The 19725-nt window shown below is 44.8% G+C and overlaps 1 protein-coding gene across 4 annotated transcripts in view; it reads left to right on the top strand.

Annotated features, from left to right (window-relative positions):
- The window catches only part of MID1 (midline 1), a 170980-nt gene that overhangs the window by 58383 nt on the left and 92872 nt on the right, over window positions 1–19725 (top strand). The window contains exon 3 of one of the 4 annotated variants that reach the window (XM_088451677.1): window positions 12637–12732. The exons of the other annotated variants lie outside the window; for them this stretch is intronic. Coding sequence (XP_088307803.1) covers window positions 12637–12732 — 96 coding nt within the window. The remainder of the gene's footprint in view (window positions 1–12636; window positions 12733–19725) is intronic. 4 annotated transcript variants of the gene reach the window in all.

The following is a 19725-nucleotide window of genomic DNA, read 5'->3' as shown; positions in this document are numbered from 1 at the left end:
TATATACAGAGCAACTCTTGTCATAAATTATACATTTGGAGACATCAATTAAAATGTAGATGGGGTTTACATGTACATCGTCTTACTTTTGCTGCTTTGTATAGGTTTAGTAAGACATATGTTGCTCATTTCAGGAATCCTAAATGTCCCGTCACCATCCATAAATAAATAAACTTGCTAATTTCACAGATAGCATTAGATTGTTATGCTAAACAGTCAGCCCCAAGGGCTGGTAAGCATGGGAAAGATTAGGTTACCTGTGGAAAGCCAGCTCCTCTTGGAGATAACTGCTGATTAGCGGACGACTGCTGCTGCAGAAATGCTTGGTCAGCTTACGCTCTAAGAGTAGAAGTTACATTCCTTGGTAAGATGTTCTACAGAAAAATTACTGCCATAACTGACAGCTAAGTCTAATTTTTAGTCTTAAGTGTTAATCGTGAATGGTCCTAGCAAATAATAAATAAATAAATAGTGTGTGTGTGTGTGTGTGTGTGTTGGAAGTATCATAGCACTTGCCCCATTACTGCAAATAACACATTATGATAAAATAATTGTGAAAGTGATCATTAAACATAGGGTCACAATCAGGGCCGGACTTTCCATCTGGCACTTCTGGCAAATGCCAGATGGGCCGTTCCGGCATCAAACTCCAGCCGAGCAGCTCCGTCTCCCGGCGCTCTGCTCAGCCGATGACACTGAAAGAGGGGGCGTGCTGTGAGGCCATGCCACCGTTACTCGCGGTGCACGCACAGGGAGACTGCCATGACTACTTAGCAGCCCCAGTCCATCCCTTGTCACAATACATATAAAAAGTAAAAAAGTTTTGTAAACATTTTTTTTCAAAAACATTTAGCCAATTACCGTGGGTGGCAGCCTGTTCCCCAGTATACCAATAGGTGGGTCACTCAAAGAAATCTAGATAAGGGTAGAGATGCAACAGGCACCTAATCGACTAGTATCCACAGGTTATTAATGTCAACAATTAGAGCGGTGCAAATAGTGTATGCATACCAGAGATGCACTTAAAACAGCTTATCTGTTGATAATAGGGTCTTCTTCCTTCTTCACGTGTGTTAAGCTGGGTTCACACTAGGCGATATATGGGCCGTTCAATCAAACGGCCAATATATTGCAGACGGACGATTGGTAAGTGTATATGCACTTACCAGTCATCAGATAGGTCGCCGCGTCGCCCTAGTGTGTACCCAGCATTAGCCACTTGGTGGATGGTAGGTCCTCATTGACTCATAGGAGATGGTATTCTGTTTGACAAATACATCACAATAGTGTAATAATGCAAAATATGCTTTTGGGGCAAGGGAGTGGGATGTGTAACCAAAAAAATCTTAAAAGCATCTATCTATCTATCTATATATCCATCATTGATCACACACTTTACTATTTTGCTTTTTTCCTCAACTACCTGGTTCTGTTTACATTTTTATCTGTTGTTGCTGCAAGCTACTGTCTTTAGCTTACTGGCTGAAAGTCTGATGGGCATAAGAAAAATATCATCTCTCCATCAAACCCTTATTTCCTTATATATATATATATATATATATATATATATATATAGTAGTCCCAAGGTCCGGCCCTCCGCAAATACTCTCAGCAGTCCCGGTGCTCATCCAACATGTGTAACATGTAATATACCAATAGCAATGGATGTCACTCTGGTAAAAAACGAGGGTAAATCACCACTTGGTGGAGGATCAACGTTTCAGGATGCAAACCCTTTTAAGATAAAAGGGTTTGCGTCCTGAAACGTTGATCCTCCACCAAGTGGTGATTTACCCTCGTTTCTACTTCAGGGTCCATAGAGTATCCACAGGATACCTTGGGGGTATAGGTGTGACGTCAGTCGCAGGGCACCAAAGAGTTAAGCTTTCAGCCTCCCAGGATGCACTAGGTCCCCCTCCTATACCCCGCCCCCGGGCCAAGGCACCTCAGTTTAGTTTGGTGCCCGGCCGGAGTCGGGTGCACCTGTTGGAGTGGGGGCTAGAAGAGCCCCTGAAGCTTTTTCTTCATGCAGCTGTGGCTGCACATCTGGATGAACAGCATGGACAGTCAGTCCTGACGTCCATGCTGTCTTCCCTACACCCCGCCGGTACCAGAACGCCGGTACTGATCCGGGGATGCTGGTGGGCGTCTGGGGTCACAGCTAGCGGTGACCCCAGATGCTTCGGACCATGGCCGGATTCAAGGGGGACAGAGGTAAGCAGCGGGGTCCCGCGGTGGGTCCCCGCTGATCACATGGTCCTAAGTCCCCAGGCAGGGGGCTCCCTGGGGACTGGCTGCAGCGTGGAGCCAGGCGACCAACCTGCGCTTCCACTACCCCCTGGGACAGCGGACCGCAGCAGAGCGGTAGCACTGCGGCGTCCCAGGGGTTAAATGCATGCCAGGGGAGCGCGCCTTCCCTGTCTCACAGCCGGCGCCTCCCCCGCTGCACACAGCCCTCTCTGCACTGTGCTGACTGGTCCTGTGTCAGCGCTCCTCCCCCAGGCCAGCTTCTCTCTGCTCCTCGGCGGCCATCTTCTCTGCAACGCATGGTGAACGCTGCTGGAAGTCTGGAAGGAAGCATCGTGGTCTGGGTCCCCCCGCATACCTCTCCTCCGCTGTGGCTCAGGTCTGTGTATGCAGCGCTGTGTCCTACCAGGCCCTGTGTCTGTGTAGTTGAGTGATCAGCGCTGTTAGTGCAGGAATTGTTATTTCTCTGCATTGTATGTGACTGTGCTAGCGCTGCCTGTAACTTTTCTTCTCTAAACTGTCAGCTTTATTACTGTCCCTGTTCTTTCTGCTAAAGCCCTTGCGGTGCGGTGCTGCAGGGTGGTCTCTCGCCTATTTAATACTTAATTGGTGAGAGAGGTCACATACGTGGTGCCATAATGTCTGAAAGTGATTTTCCCCTCCGGCTACAGTGTACCACGTGCAAAGTACCGTTAGCGGAGGGGGAGGGTAGCGCGGAGGGCCTTTGCCGGCAGTGTTTGTCCATGGCGCGGCCTATTACGGTTACAGCACCGGTACAGGAGCCGCCCTGGGCTTGTTTCGCTCAGGCGTTAACAGCTTTAGTGGGCCAGTTAGCTCCGCAGCCCGCGTTTACTCCGATGGGTTTGTCCCAGCAGTCTGTGGTGTCGTCACCCATGCAGGGGTTCCCACGACAATTGGTGGTACCCCACAGTCTCCCTATTTCCCCGCTCCCGGGTTCTCAGGAGCCAGCGTGGGTTAACTCCCTGACGAGTTCTGTACAGCACTTGTCGGATGTGTTGCAAGGGGAGTCTGTGATGCGGCCTCATAAAAGGCCGGTGGCGTCTCTGTCCGCTCCTTATGAGGATGACGAAGGGACGTCTGATGATGGGGAGATTCTGGATCCTTACGATCAGGAACCTTTCCATACTAAGGACGCTGATGCTAAGTCCAAAGTATATATTCCTGGACTTATTCGGGCGGTCCGCACAGCCTTGGTGATTGAGGACGAAGTTCCCCCAGCGGCTAAATCTAAGTATGCCTTTTTCAAAGATGTGAAGGGCGATGCCACAGTCTTTCCTCTTTCGGGTCAGTTGGTGGACCATTTAGAGGAGGCGTGGAAACAACCTGGCAAAAGATACCAGCCGCAGAGACGCCTGGCGGTGGCTTATCCGTTCGCGGATAATTATTTTGCTAAGTGTGAATCCCCTCCACAGGTGGATTCTCACGTGACCCGTCTTGTCCGTAGTGCCACATTGCCGATGCCATCCATGTCCTCCCTTAAGGATGCTACGGACCGCAAGGTAGAAATCTGCCTGAAGTCCGCTTATTCCCTTGCAGGGGGGGCAGCACGGCCGGCTATGGCCATTTGCTGGGTTGCCAGAGCGATGGAGCGCTGGGCGGATTCATTAGAGGCTTCTTTTGAATCCGACTGTCCGGCCGAACAGGCGGAGTTGATTGGCAATCTCCGTGATTCGGCCACCTACATCAACGAGGCGGCTCTAGACATTAGTACTCTGGTGTCTAGAATTTCTTCAGCAGCGGTAGCTGCTCGTCGCACCTTGTGGCTGCGATCCTGGAAGGCGGACGCAGATCCAAGAAAGGTCTGGAAGCGTTGCCGTTTACCGGAGAAGTTCTCTTCGGTCCGGATCTGGATAAGATTGTGGCCACGCTGGCGGCAGCCAAATCTGCTTGTCTCCCGTCGGCCGCTGCTCCTTCTGGTTCTGGACCATCGTCCTTTCGGTCATCTAGGGCCCAGGGCAGGCCCAAACCACAGTCGTTTCCTCGACAGGCTGGCCCTAAGAAATCGGTCAAGCCCCGGAAACAGGCATGGAGTACCAGACGTCCGGCCCCCAAGCCAGATGACAAGCCTGCGGCCTGACGGTCCGGGTCTCCCCTTGGGGGATCCCAGGGTGGGAGGCCGCCTGCTGCAGTTCTCCCGGTGTTGGTCGTTCACTACGACAGACACTTGGGTTCTGGAGGTGGTCTCTCACGGGTACGCCCTCTCCTTCCGGCACAGACCCCCGGCTCGATTCTTCACCACGGGTCTACCATCAGACCGGAACAAGGCTGCGGAGCTGCGGAAGGTATTGCACACTATGCTCCAGGCTGGAGTTATAGTGCCTGTTCCATTCTCCCAGAGGGGCCAGGGTTTCTATTCAAATCTATTTTTGGTACAGAAACCCAATGGGTCATATCGTCCGATTCTCAACCTCAAAGCACTCAACAAGTCTTTGCGGGTCCCGAAGTTTCGGATGGAGACCCTACGGTCCATCATTCTGGCGCTGGAACCTGGGGACTACATGGTGTCATTGGACATACAGGACGCTATGGCGGTCATGGCGGCTTCTCTGCGGCTGCAAGGAGTCCGCATGTTGCCGTACTTGGACGACCTGTTATTGGTGGCAGGATCTCCAGAGCTCCTGTTACACCACTTGGACCTGACCATTGCACTGCTGCAACGGCACGGCTGGCTAATCAACTGGCAGAAGTCCACTCTAATCCCGTCTCGGAGGATTCTGCATCTTGGAGCCTTATTGGACTCGGGACAGCAAAGGATCTTCGTGACGGAGGACAAGATCTCTGCTTTACAGTCAAGGGTGCGCAGTTGTCTGCACAGCCGCCGGGTGTCCTTACACTCGGCGATGAGGTTACTGGGCTCCATGGTGTCGGTGTTCGACATGGTGGAATACGCCCAGTTTCACTCCAGACCTCTGCAGCACCTGATCCTGTCCAAGTGGAACGGGCTGCCTCAGTCTCTGAAGTTCCAGACGATTGTGCTCACCCCGGAGGTTCGCCTGTCCCTTGCGTGGTGGTTAAAGACGACCCACCTCAACAAGGGACGTCCGTTCTGGGTTCCAAATTGGGTCCTGTTGACAACGGACGCCAGTCTTCGGGGCTGGGGAGCAGTTTCGGGTCCACACTTGTTCCAGGGCAGGTGGACACCGACAGAAGCGGAGCTTCCAATAAATATCTTGGAACTCCGTGCGGTCTTCAATGCTCTCCTGCAGGCACAGCGGTTTCTCCAGGGTCACCCGGTGCAGGTCCAGTCGGACAATGCTACCACCGTGGCCTACATAAACAGGCAAGGAGGAACTTGCAGTCGGGCGGCTCTCGTAGAGGTCTCTCGGATCCTGGTTTGGGCGGAGCGCAATCTTCCGGCCATATCAGCGGTCTTCATCCCGGGAGTGCTAAATTGGGAGGCGGACTTTCTAAGTCGCCAGGACGTTCATCCAGGGGAATGGTCCCTGCACCCGGACGTTTTTCAACTACTGGTGGACAGGTGGGGTCTTCCAGAAATCGACCTCATGGCGTCCCGGCACAACAACAAGTTGCCGGTGTACGGGTCTCGCACAAGAGACGAAGGGGCGTCTCTGGTGGATGCTCTGTCCGTCCGGTGGACGTTCAGGTTCGCATACCTGTTCCCTCCGGTCTCCCTTCTTCCACGGGTAATCCGGAAATTCAAACAGGAAGGAGGGACGCTCCTGTTGATAGCTCCCGCGTGGCCCAGACGGCACTGGTTCTCAGACCTTCAGGGTCTGTCCGTGGACAGTCCTCTGCGGTTGCCGCTACGACCGGACCTTCTGTCTCAGGGTCCTTGTCTTCACCCGGACCTGACTCGGCTGTCTTTGGCGGCGTGGCTGTTGAGACGGCCATGCTGAGGTCCTGGGGGTTTTCCACCTCTGTGGTGCGTACCATGTTACGAGCTCGGAAACCGTCTTCCGCGAGGATATACCATCGCGTGTGGCATACGTTCTTCCAGTGGTGTCGACCGAGAGGTTATGCACCGCGGGAGTTTCGTCTGTCTCGGATTCTCGCCTTCCTGCAAGCGGGACTAGATCATGGGCTTCGCCTTGCTTCTTTGAAGGTACAGGTTTCGGCCCTATCTGTCTGGTTTCACCGTAGGATTGCTACAATCCCGGATGTGCGCACCTTTATGCAAGGTGTTCTCCGTATTCAGCCGCCCTTTGTTCCACCTGTGGCGCCTTGGGATTTGGCTGTGGTCCTGAGGGCTCTCCAAGGACCGCCGTTTGAACCACTGGGCTCAGTGGATATTAAATGGCTAACAGCTAAGACTGTTTTCCTTCTGGCCGTTGCTTCAGCCAGACGTGTTTCTGAGTTAGGGGCTCTTTCTTGTAGACCCCCTTTCTTGGTTTTTCATGGGAACAGGGCAGTGCTCCGCACTCGGCCCGAGTTTCTTCCCAAAGTTGTTTCCCAGTTTCATGTTAACGAGGAAATAGTTGTTCCGGCCTTTAACTCACCGGGTCTTTCCGTGGGTGAGGCCTCTTTGGATGTTGTGCGGGCCTTAAGGACTTATGTTGACCGCACTTCTTTGTTTAGGAAGTCGGACGCTTTGTTGTCCTCTATGGCTTCTGTAAAAAGGGTTGGCCTGCTTCAAAGCAAACTTTGGCAGCCTGGATCCGTATGGCTATTTCTGAAGCTTATCTTCATGAAGGCCTACCGGTCCCTCCTTCTCTGAAGGCTCATTCCACTAGGTCTGTGGGTCCTTCGTGGGCAGCTCGACGTGGTGCCTCGGCAGTTCAGATCTGCAAGGCTGCTACGTGGTCTTCTGTCCATACCTTCGTGAGGTATTACAGGTTTGACACCTTCGCCTCTCAGGATGCTTCCTTCGGGCGGCGGATTCTCCTTTCTGCACAGGAGCGTCCCCACCCTTAAAGGATACTGCTTTGGGACATCCCCAAGGTATCCTGTGGATACCCTATGGACCCTGAAGTAGAAAATATGAGATATGGTAAGAACTTACCCTTGTTATCTCTATTTCTACGAAGTCCATAGGGTTCCACAGGACTCCCGCCCTGTCGCACCTGTGCTGCAGATGGGCTTTGCTCTGGTCACCGGTTTTCCGTCTCCCTCTGGTGAGAATGTGATTCTTGTATGTGTCCAGATCTTTGTTCTCTCTCTTCCTTCTCCTCCTCCGGCCTATGGCTTGGTAACTAACTGAGGTGCCTTGGCCCGGGGGCGGGGTATAGGAGGGGGACCTAGTGCATCCTGGGAGGCTGAAAGCTTAACTCTTTGGTGCCCTGCGACTGACGTCACACCTATACCCCCAAGGTATCCTGTGGAACCCTATGGACTTCGTAGAAATAGAGATAACAAGGGTAAGTTCTTACCATATCTCATATTTTTTTACCAGAGTGACATCCATTGCTATTGGTATATATATATATATATATATATATATATATACATACACATACAAACAAACAGGGAATGTCATTAGTGCCTCCATAATAGAAATCTATGAGAGCCCCATTTATACAATGTTTTATTGCTTTTTCCTAGTAAAATATATTGCCCCATCCCAAAAAAGTATCATTATGTAAAAAGTTGCAAGCGAAAGTGTAGCGTAAACAGAAAGTTTTTGATAATCATATATGCTAACTGTTCATTAAAAGGGCTTAAACTATACCCAACAAGTGCATGAGACAACACAACATCGAATCGGACTACTATTTATAAATTACTTAAACACTATTTATTATTTGTGGTATTGAAATCACAGTATGGAGTTATTATGGTAAAGTTTTTTGTCTCTGGTAATGCAGGAAGAGAATGACTGACTAAATATGAATACCCCTTTCACACCTAAAGTCCGGGTCCAACCTGGGTTATTTCAAGCAGCTGGCTGTGAAACTGCTTGATGCCGTGTTCACGCAGCAGAATGCACCCAGGTTATTGATGGGTCGTCCCTTAGCCGGCGCTTGAAGATGACATCATCTCCCAAGCACTGGTGATCTGGCTCTTCGCTACTTTTAGCATAGCGCTTTCACACTACTGCCCACCCGGGTCAGACACGGAATTAGCCCTGCACGTTAGCCGGGTAGCGGACCCATGATGCCCGACTCGGGTAGACCCTTTCACACTGAGCCAGGACCAGGGTTGTGCCGGTTTGCCCCGGCAATCACCCAGGGTTATCTGCTTGGTGTAAAATGGGTAGAACAACATCCAGTAGTATAATGACACGTATGCCAAATCACCAGCTGATTTGGTAATTTTCATAAAAAGCAATTAGATTAAAAAATATGTTAGGGTCTGTTATAGCTTGAATTTAATATGGATAATATTCCTTTGCATATTTTATGTAGTGTTCAGGCTTAAATAAGAATATATGGATGGCTGAGTTGTTACACCATTCCTTGTATGTATAAATTCCATATTTAAGCCTTGACATAAATATGGGGACAGACAGCTAGGTGCTCTAGGGAACCGGGATATTTGTGAGTAACAGCAATGACTGTACATGCGTGGCTTCAGCAAGCGCTAGTTCCATTTTCTGGCAGGCTTGTCGAGTGGTTATTCATGTAACCTCTCACTGGGTAGCTGTTAGATGCCTGGCACAGATGACTAGAGAGGTGGAAGAACTACAAGCTGTGTACAAAACAATGAAGACAAACAGGAATGCGATGAGCACTTTTTCATGTAAGAGGTTTAAAAATATTTGACTCCATGTGGATGTTGGTTGCAGAGAGCAGTATTACGTGCACGGATCACCATTGTATAAGTTACTAGGTAAGCCATAAATATGAGGTTCTGGTTTGGGCACCTTACTGTAAAGAGGACAAAGTTGAACCTGAGAAGCTTCAGAGGTGGGAACTGTCATTAATAAAGGGAATGGAAGTGTTACATTCTAGAGAGATCAGAAACACAACTTTTGTTTTCTTGAGGAAAATGTGGCTTACTGTATTGTATAGGTGTACTAATTAATATCTATAACTATGTTGGAGGGTGATTCAAGGATTTATTTGACAGATATTTTCTAACAAGGGGCCATCTACATACCTAAAGGATGCGGGTCACACTGCCAATACCGCAATCTGTTATAAATAAAGCTACATTAATAAAGGAAGTAATCAGTGTCTTATATCTCTGCAGTACAGTGAATACCTAGATTATTAACGTTGGTGGTACACTGAAAAAACATGTAATTTGTGAACCATTTGCAGCACCGTGAAAAGTTAATAGTGGTCTGTTACTCTTTGGTTGTGTAGTCAATTGTTACTGAAGATAAGGGTCTTTCAAATTTATGATTGGAAATTCATATGTATTTAGTATATGAATTGCACCTGCTTTTAGTAGTAACTCCAAGAGGTAAATTTACTGTGTGGCGCTTTTCAAAGCTGCATCTTTGACATTCTTGGCCGCTAGATTTATAGAGACAATAATATTAAATACAAACCATGCGTGTTATGTATTTAATACTGTTGCCCTTTTAAATCTAACGTCTGCAATCGCTGAAGACGCGTTGGCTTTCTGAAGCGCTGCATAGAAAGTTTTCCCTAAATATATTTTCCTTTGAGTAGAAATTATTTGAAAATATCACAAAAGAAATATGCATATAAGAAATAAAACAGCAGTATTTGAATGTATTATATCGATTATTAGATTATTACTGTTACTGGTGTTACAGGTTGAGTCTCCCATATAATTTTCTATGGCCAGCTTCTCCACTCCTTACACTGCTTGATATATCTCACCCAATGTTTTAAAAGGGAACTGAGGGCCTGACTCAGATCCGGTCGCAAGCGCTGAGTACTCGCAACCGGGTCGATGGTAACCCAGAGCGCATGCGCACGATGGAGCCGGCTCCGTCGTGCGCATGCGCGAGACCTGGATAGCGACGGGCAATCCGTCGCTCCGGGTCTCGTACCAAAGGGGGCATGCTGTCGATGTTGAGTGACAGCACGCCGCCTTTGGTGGGCGGGCCGGGGGCGTGGCTGCCCAAACGGAGGCATTCCCATGTAAACACCTACCATTTGGGGGCAGCACCACTGACATCACGAGTGATGTCAGTGGGAGAGATTTTGGCTCTGTTAGAACCGAAATCTCTCTGGGGCTTGCGGCAACGAGACCCTACCACAAGGGTCTCGTCGCAAGCCCGATGGTCGCGATGGTATTGACCATCGCGACCATCTTCCTGTCCGCTCGCTATAGCTGTGGGTGGTCACCCACAGTTATGCGAGAGGCCAGGAGGCCGTTTTAAAAAAAAAATAACCCGGCCCTGATTCAGAGCGAGAGCTCTGTCAGAGCGTCCGGCTCTGAATCAGGGCCTGAATGCTATGTTGTAATTGGGGTGTGAGGCTGCTATAGCATGCAGTACTTTGATATATATGGTCATTTATTTTTAATGAGATCACCTTTCGGGAGCAAATGCATTAAGCTGAACATGGCGAATGGGGAGGTGCTCCCTAATATTTGTTATATACATTATATCTCTGAAATAAGTGTCTAATTGACCTTACTGCCTTGTTTCTGTGCATCAAGACCAGCATAGCTACATTGCAGAGGGCTTTTTTTCTGCTTTTATTTAGTTTATATTTCAGTTAACAGAAAAAGATATCACATGTGATTATGCTCAGACATGTTTTTTTGTTTGGCTTTTTCATTTTCTAATCTATATCTGTTCTTACATATTTCCCTGATAGGGGATAGTTTCCTTCCTGATCAGCCCCTGTAGGTCAGCCAAATGCTGGACTGTAATGGAGACATCATTCTGATTTCTCAGCGCTATGGGAGTGATAGGCAATAGGAAGATCTCATTTGTGGTTTTATTGCATGACTCATTTATTCTCATATACTCAAGCCTGAATGTCTCCCTTGCGTTAGTTCATTAAAATACTAATGCACTACATTTTTGGTCTGCGTTATTTACATAATTAATTGTGTATTTTACTTTCTTCAGTTTTATCCCCATTATAATCCAATAAGTTTTTTTCTCCATGCACCATTTGATAGATTCATATCTAATATGTTATATTTTATAGCATAGTTATACAGTCAGTAAATCATATAAGAACTAAGAAGAGACCTCATCTTGTGCTTGGTCCTCACACTCACACACCGCTCTCACATACCTTTGCCATTCCCCTCACCGGTGATCACACCCCACTGCTCTCTTCTTTTGGGTGCTCAGTTTTAAAGCTCCTCTGCTCCTCCCCTGCTAAACTCAGACTTCAGCTCATTAATTTAGCTGTTTCCATCCCCTCACCCTCTCATGACCAAGTTTCTACCAGCTCCCTGTCTCCTCTTTATGTGTGTCTGTTCTTTCCCCCATGCCACCTCTGTATGTCTCTTTTTTATTCCCCATCACTTTGTACCATTAGTTCCCACTATACACCTTTACTCTGTGCTACCTGCCACCGCTTCTGCCATGTCTCCCCTCTTCATCCATTACCCTCTTCTTCTTCTACTGGTGTCTAACCAGAAGCTATGTGGATGAACACGAGGATGACCACTAAGCTCAAGCTTCTGATTTTTTTTTTAAATTGCTCTATAAATCTGTTATCTCTGGTGATAACTCAGAACCACCCTCTATACACACCACACATAAGTTTACATATTTTCTCTTTCTACACTCACACATCCACTGACCCCATGTATGACTGGATCATACAGCCCACTAATAACCTCTGCAATCTGACTGGACCATCTGCAATCTGACTGGACCAATATGCAATATCCTTGTGTATCAGTGCCTATTTCCCTATAGATTGTAAGCTTGCGAGCAGGGCCCTCCTACCTCTCTGTCTGTCTGTTGTTATCCAGTCTTGTCTCATTGCTGTCTATTACTCTTTTTGTTCTCACTTGCAAAGCATAACACAATATGCAGGTGCTATAGTAATAAATATTAATCATAATAATAACAATGATGTTCGCCAACTAACGTTTCCACATGTGAATTGCACAAGTATGATGCAATACATATTCTGATAAAATATTTAAACAATTAAAAAAAAATGCTTTATTATTTGAATAAAACAAATTTTAATGAATAAAAGTTTCCAAATTTACTTTTATCTGTATTGAAACTTAAAATAGTCCCTATAGTGGATTTATTCATAAATTGTGGCAATAATGGTTTAAAAAAATAAATAAATAAAAGAAAATTGCTTATCGACACAAAAGGGTTGCTCATGATAAATAGGTACCTATGATATTGTACTGGATAACTTATTTTTAACAGACAGACAATCCATACAGCTCACTGGTCATTTTAATAGGGCTAACTTAGAGAAACAGTATCAAAATGATGTTGCTAGAAAAACGCAATAAATAATGTAGTTTTAGTCACAGGTTTTTTTGGTTATTTTTTAGTATATTGAGAAATCTTAAAATGTAAGACTTGTGATTACATAACATATTTACTTTGTGTAGCGACACGAGCGTCCCATGTGGATGGACTACGCTCCCCTGTTCTGCTCTGGAGAAGCTACAGAGGCAAAGTACACCGGCCAGAATACAAACTGCAAGGTAGGTGGCCCTTCAATCAATGACACTTTTCTCTCATCAGTGCCTCTGGCTCTTCAGTGTTGTTAAGCTACAAAGTATATCATGTCCTGTCAGAGGGCAAGCAGGAACTTGTAGTTCAAATATAACTGGAGAGCCATTGGTTATAGTGGTTAACAGACAGCCACATTATACATTCAGAGTGTAATTTCTACAAAATTCATGGTACTCAGAAACACATTAAGAGATGGGACGCTGCTCATGCACTTTTTCCATGACCGCAGATTACAATTTGTCAGAGAGTAACTGTGGCATAGCCCTAGACCATGAACTGTGGTTGCCTAAATGCTGGCTGTCCACACTTTTAATTTCCCCTACTAATCTCTTCAGGAACCAGCCCCAAGCAGCCGTTGCACATATATTTTACATTTGCTTGCTCACTCATGCTCCCACACGTCCTCAGCCACATTTCTGTAGTGCGGGAGTGGCGGGCGCTGTAGCATGTACTTGCTCCAGACGCCATGGCTCCATGCTATGACACTGGATATGTAACATGCAGAAAAGGGGAATATTGTGCAGCTGGTCTATACGGAAAAAAGGGAAAATTCCAGAGACAACTCCTTAAAATCAAAAAGACAGTGATAGTTGGCCACTATGGTGCTGTTACATGTGGTGAGGCTGGGATGTCAGAGACACCATGAAGATGTCAGGGTGGTTGCTGGTAGCCAGGTACTGAGCTGTCATCAGTGTAATTATTGGAATTGGGAATTAGGTAAGCATAGGTAGCTTTTTGTAGGGTGACTTTTTTCCCAGCAGACACCAGTGAATAATTGGTTAGAATAGCATATCCTCTTGAAGCAGATGATCATCTTTTTCTATTGCTTACCAATACATAGTCTTACGCATCTTCATCTGCCCGGAAGTGTTGGTTTGCTCTCCTTCTGGATATTCGTCTAGAAATAGATAGTCCTGTAAGGCACAGCAGCATGACCATTCCCATAACGACCCCATGCTTCAGAGTCATCCTTGCTGCAGCAGCATAACATTGACATTCCAATACTCTTTTATCTTGTCTTTGGGTTGAGCGCAGGATATCCTTGTCAAGAAGAAGCAGGAAGACAAATGCTGGATAACTGATAAATACAGAATTACCATATGTTACTTGTTGACCCTTTGGTTACAGTATCTTGGATAAACTGCTATTTGTCATATAATAAGACAGCCATTTAGATGACTGTGCTGGTGTTTGAATATTATCCTGATTTCATTTGACCCTGAAGGGCTGAGACTTGCTTTTAAATTAAAAAAAATAAATAAATCAATTGTTTTTTTTCTGAATAAGACAGTACTTTGAGTATTTAATAACGGCATCCTTTTCTATTCAAATTATTTGTTTCATTATGAAAAATAATCTACAGAAGTTTTGACGACTTTTTTACCTAGGTAATTGGTAGTCTGAGACAGCATGTGAGAAACAGATAGAAGGATGAATGCAGCCTTCTTACATGCTATAGGAGGAATCTACATTGCCTAAATCCCAAATGGAAATTTCTGTTCCATTTAAATATTGTTTAATTTTTGGGGTTTTCATTTTTGGATTAATGAGTTTTTATATTATATGTCACCTCACCTCCTCTGCTGCCAGTGCACTGGTCTAGGAGTCTTATTGAATATTTGCACAGGACTCAAGCATGCACTTTGGGTTTCCCATTGGTAATGGCCTACATGGACAACATTTTATTATTATTATTATTTATAATTTGATTCTATTCCCAGTAGGTCATAGCCTACATGCCATCAATAAATTTAATTATTGTTTTTATTATTATTTCTATTATTATTATATTTAATTTATTAATACTCCCAGTTTAGTGCCTGTCTATGACGTGTGCCTTAGTGTAGCCATCTTTACGCAGATAGGAACTACTATGACTACTACCTGGGTGACACACTGCTTTGGGTATGGAATTAAAATATGGATGTTCAAAAACATATTAAGAAACAAAATGTTAGTGTGATTAATTTCCTGTTTAATTTAGTTGTGTAAGTAGAGCTATATTTTTGCTGACAATTTCCAGCCATGGCAAGAAGATCATTTTGCAGTTTACTCATTCAGTCTTGTCCCCCAGTGGTCCACTGTGTTTGTGACCATATCGATTCATCTGTTGTGGGGCAAGTGTGAGGGATATGATGACACCGATTGTGTCACCATGGCCCTGCAGACTGCTGTACAATGATGCAATTTGCCTAATCACACAGCAGTGGGTGAGGCCTGATGCAAATCGCGCCATCGTGGCCCAGCACCCTGATGCACATTTGTCCCTTGGATCTCCCTTCTGGGATCTTCCACGGTCACATAAATTACAACTAGGCTGGACAGATGCCCCCCCCCCCCCCCCCAACCCAGTGCCGTAGCCCAGCCCGATGTTACTACAGAGCACGGTCTGAGTCCCACCTAGGGTAGGCGCAGGGCCCACTGGAGATTTCCTCGGTACCCTGGTGGGCTAGTTTAACTCTGTACTTACATACATACATGCTGCATACGGTAATAATCATTTTGCATAGCTTCTGACTTTTGTCTTCATGCCACTTCTAATTCAGCGCACATTGAAACATTGGTACAGTTCCAGCGAACATATAATTTATTTATGTAATTGCACAATTTACACTGCTTCAGAAATTTCTTACAGTACACAAGAGACAGTAATGCTAAACTCGGTATGTAACTGAACAGTTTGTATTGTATTTACATTGCTTACATAGCACATATGTATTCCATGATCTGAAACGTCACCTCTATCATTGTCGGGCTCAGGGGCGGAATAGTGTATAGCCGTGCCATATAACAGAAGAGGAAAGATGGGGCAACCGACATGTGCGCCACTCACCAGACCACTCCGCTCTCCTTTCAGAGCAGAACAGAGCACAGGGACTCTGGGGTGGGCTTGGGGGGAAGTTAATATGTAATACTGGCATGAGGGATCATCAGTGGAGAGGGCAGAAAGGGGGGGGGGGGGGTTACAGCCTTTAACGTTAAGTGAGATTAGTGACAGTAGTAGTTTCTTATGTACTAGTGAACCAGAAAATAAGTTATGCTGACATGTCCACATGAAATATTTTTTTAGCCTTTAAAGACTTAAATGGACTCTGAAGCTATCAAGCCTAGAATACCCATAGATACTGGGATTTGCCTTAAAGGACATCTTGCTTGATCTGCACCTGTTATCTTGTATAGCTTCAATTGGATATGACAAATACAAATCAGTTCTAGGCTTAGCTCTTCAGTGATGATCACTAAACATGAATAGTATAAGAGATTGCCTGGCCTGAAGCTGAGATATGTAACCATGTAAACATATTGCAACAACAGAATGAAGTCTTGGGATTGTCTGCCAGGGATAAACCGCGCTAATTCAGCCTCTTTTTTTTTTGGGTCATTGGAGGATTATATTTTTGAAAGACCTTTCAGAAATGATTTACAGGACCTGTCCCTTTGTTTTACTTTATTACCCATAATGATTTGTTTTGCTGTAGATTTCACATTTTGTTTTATATAATTACTTACTATTAGGCAGTATTGTGATGATAGACAGTGTTACAATTTATACAATATTTTTTGTTTCAGCTACAACGAACACTGCTACAGGGTGGTATTGACACCTGGTGGAACGACACTAAAGGCGGGTATCCACTTGCCGATTAAAATGAGCGATTGAATCATAACGATATCTTTATCGTTCAATCGCTCATTAATCGTGCTCAAATCGGGCATGATCTAATGCAAAAATAGGACCTCTCAAACCGATCTTAAATCCTTTTGGAAGGATATAAATAGGAACCTCTCAATGCATCCCAGTTGCCCTGATCTTATTGCAGCACTCCTCCAGTTTACCTAAAGAACCACTTACAGAATTAATGTGAGGATCAGCTTTAGGTGGCCATCAGCCTATTAACACGCATGTATTCTGTACATGGCAAACAAGGATTCCTAGGTTAACAAGGATACCTAGGTTAACAAAACTAGGGGCTTAAAAAAAGTCACAGAGGTAACAATTGATGGCAAAAGACAGTTGAAACCAGCCTTAATATCAACAGTTTCAAATTAAAAGAAAAATGTTTAGTCCATAGAGACCAGCTGGTTATTATTTGCTGACCTATTTCTATTACTAATTGTAACACAACTATCCTTTAACTACAAAATTTAAATAGCAGTGGAGGTATGCAGTCCAGACAGTGTGTGCCCAGCCTTTAGAACAAAGTGCAGATTTAATACCTAAAACAAATATCCTGCAAGTTCCTGAAGTGAGTAAACGGTCTGACATTCCTTGTGTCTATTTATTTAGTGTTGAACGTTTTTTTCTCGGTCATTACGAACAAAACACCTAAGAAACCAAAAATGTTCATCTGCTAACTTGAGTTTTATTTATATATAAAACATCTTTCTCAAGTATTACATTTTGGATTCTAAATTAATATGTTACACAGTTTTCACTTTTTACAATATGCTTTTTTTTGTTATGAAAAGATGCCTGAATGAAAATACATTTTTTATAAAAGTGCTTTTAAATCCCCATTACTTCCCCGAAATATGTGGGCACCAGTGATTTTGATATACATTTCTGCTTCTTCAAGTGTGTTCTTTATTATGTCTAGCATGGTAATACTTAAGCTGTATGAGTATAATCCATGACCCACTTTAAAACATGGCCACCAAGTGGTCTAATACATTTTAGCCATAGTCAGACTTTAGTCATATTAAAAAAAAAATATATCAATAGTAATAACAATAAAGTTTCCAGTAAAACATTGTAATGGATGTAATATGCTAAAAGAGGGGAAATACTTTAGCGATTTCCAGTAACAGAAAGCCCTTATAAATCCCTGTGGAAATCCTATACTAGAAACCACAGTGCAAGGAATGGGATTGAGATACCGGCGGCTGTTTAGCCTGACAGGATGAAGATCCCTCCCCTGTCCCCCCCCCTCCCCATAACCCTATCCTCCCCCCTGGGGTACCTAACCCTAACCCCCTCTTACCGCTTCCTCAACCTAACCCGGCCTTAGTGGTGCCTAACCCTAACATCCCCCCCTAGTGCCCAACCCTAACCTCCCCCTCGGGGGTGCCTAACCCTAATCCCCTCATACCGCTTCCTAAACCTAAGCCACCCTAGGGGTGCCTAACCCTAATCTCCCCCCAAACCTAACCCCACTAGACTCCCTAATCCTATATCTCCCCACCCCACGGGTAACGCTAAGGGTGCCCCGGATTTACCTTCGTTCGGGCTGGCATCCTCTGCATTCCGACGTTGGGATTAAGATAGGCATCTGTATTTCGACGCCTATCTTGAATCCCTTGCCGGGATTCCGATGTCTGGATTGAAACCGGCGGTAACTACATCCCCAGTGTAATACTTCCCCAACTTTTATGACTGTCTCCCTATGTGTTGTCACAGTTAGTATAACAGTTAATTAACATAGGCCTCTTTGATTTCACAGTTCATAGTAAGTAATTGGGTGGTTCAGTGGGGGTGATTCAATTCAATGCGATGTTGAATAGCCCCGGGAGGGAGCTGCCAAAGCTATTCAATTCAACGCGATGTTTAGTCAGGCTAAAGGATTTCTTCTCGCACCCTCCTTAACAACGTGCTGAATTGAATAGCTCCAGGAGCTCCCTCCCGTGGGCTATTCAACATCACATTGAATTAAATCGTGGCCACTAAGACTATTAATTTCTAAAGATGTTTTAGTAACTGCCAGTGCAGCTATGAATATATGTCCATTTGTAGTTATATATATATTAACTAAACAATGTGAGTTTGGTATTAATCTGCAGGGATCTCTCAAAATCTTCATGTGATATGCTGTGTCTGTGTTTATGTACTGTACGTATATTTGTATGTAAGAGCATTTGTTTCACATATGTTGTATCAAAATTGACAAAGACTTTGACATTTGTAAATATACAAAATGGCAGTAAAATGTGCTTACTGAAAATATCTTGGAATATGAATAAAGAAAATCAATGTAGGAAGCTAGCCTCATATGTTTCAATCCTATCATTGCATTTTAATAATAATTAGAACGTCATCACAAGTAGATGAGAACTATCCAGTGCATTCAGCTGTGGGCATCCACATTAATTCATTAACCAATAGTCTTTAGTGGAAATGTCCCATGCAAAAGTGATCAGATTTGTGTGTGTTAAGTAGGGATGTGCAGGCTCGGATAGGTTCGAGTTTGCACGTGGAGTTCGGATTTTTCCCTCCAAAAAAACGGAACTCAGAACGAGGCAAAACGTCATCTTACATGGACGAACATCATCATTCCTGGACAAAAGACCAGGAATGATGATGTTCGTCCATGTAAGATGACGTTTTGCCTCGTTGTGAGTTCCGTTTTTTTGGAGGGAAAAATCCGAACTCCACGTGCAAACTCGAACCTATCCGAGCCTGCACATCCCTAGTGTTAAGTAATAAGTGTAACAAACCTGTTACAATATTGTATAGCCATGTGCAGTAGTAGAAACAAAATTGATCTTAACCCAAGAAATTTGCAGTGGACATGGCATTAGGCATTAATTGATCTAAGCTGTCTACAGAGGGAACTACTGTCTATGGATTTGTATTAATGGACCTCTACACTGGCAGTTGACCTCTGAATTGGTATCAATGTATTTCTATGTCATGATGGATAGGTTGTCAACAGGAGCAACAATAAAAAACACTGCTCAGATAATATGTCTGCATTATATGCTTGTGCTTATCTGAGCTACATAGACCTGTGTAGATCAAGCAATGGATCTCTTTGTCCCACTATTTTGTTTATTCTGTTTGGAATGTAATTGGAGAACCCTCTGGGTTGGATGTGCCCTTATAAACTCTATTTGTTCTAATTAACCACGCTTAGCTGATAAATGTCAAGTAGGTGATAAAGGGTTTGGAGCTCCAATAATATGAGATAATGTGGCAAAATCTTTTCAACTGTTTTCTTTATTCTTCTTTTTTTACTTTTATAAAT

This window comes from Taudactylus pleione, unplaced genomic scaffold (assembly GCF_031769625.1).
Source record: "Taudactylus pleione unplaced genomic scaffold, aTauple2 ptg000026l, whole genome shotgun sequence".
In the NCBI taxonomy this organism is placed as follows: domain Eukaryota; kingdom Metazoa; phylum Chordata; class Amphibia; order Anura; family Myobatrachidae; genus Taudactylus; species Taudactylus pleione.
Note: the sequence above shows the minus strand (reverse complement) of the source record. Positions and strands in the feature narration are given on the sequence as shown.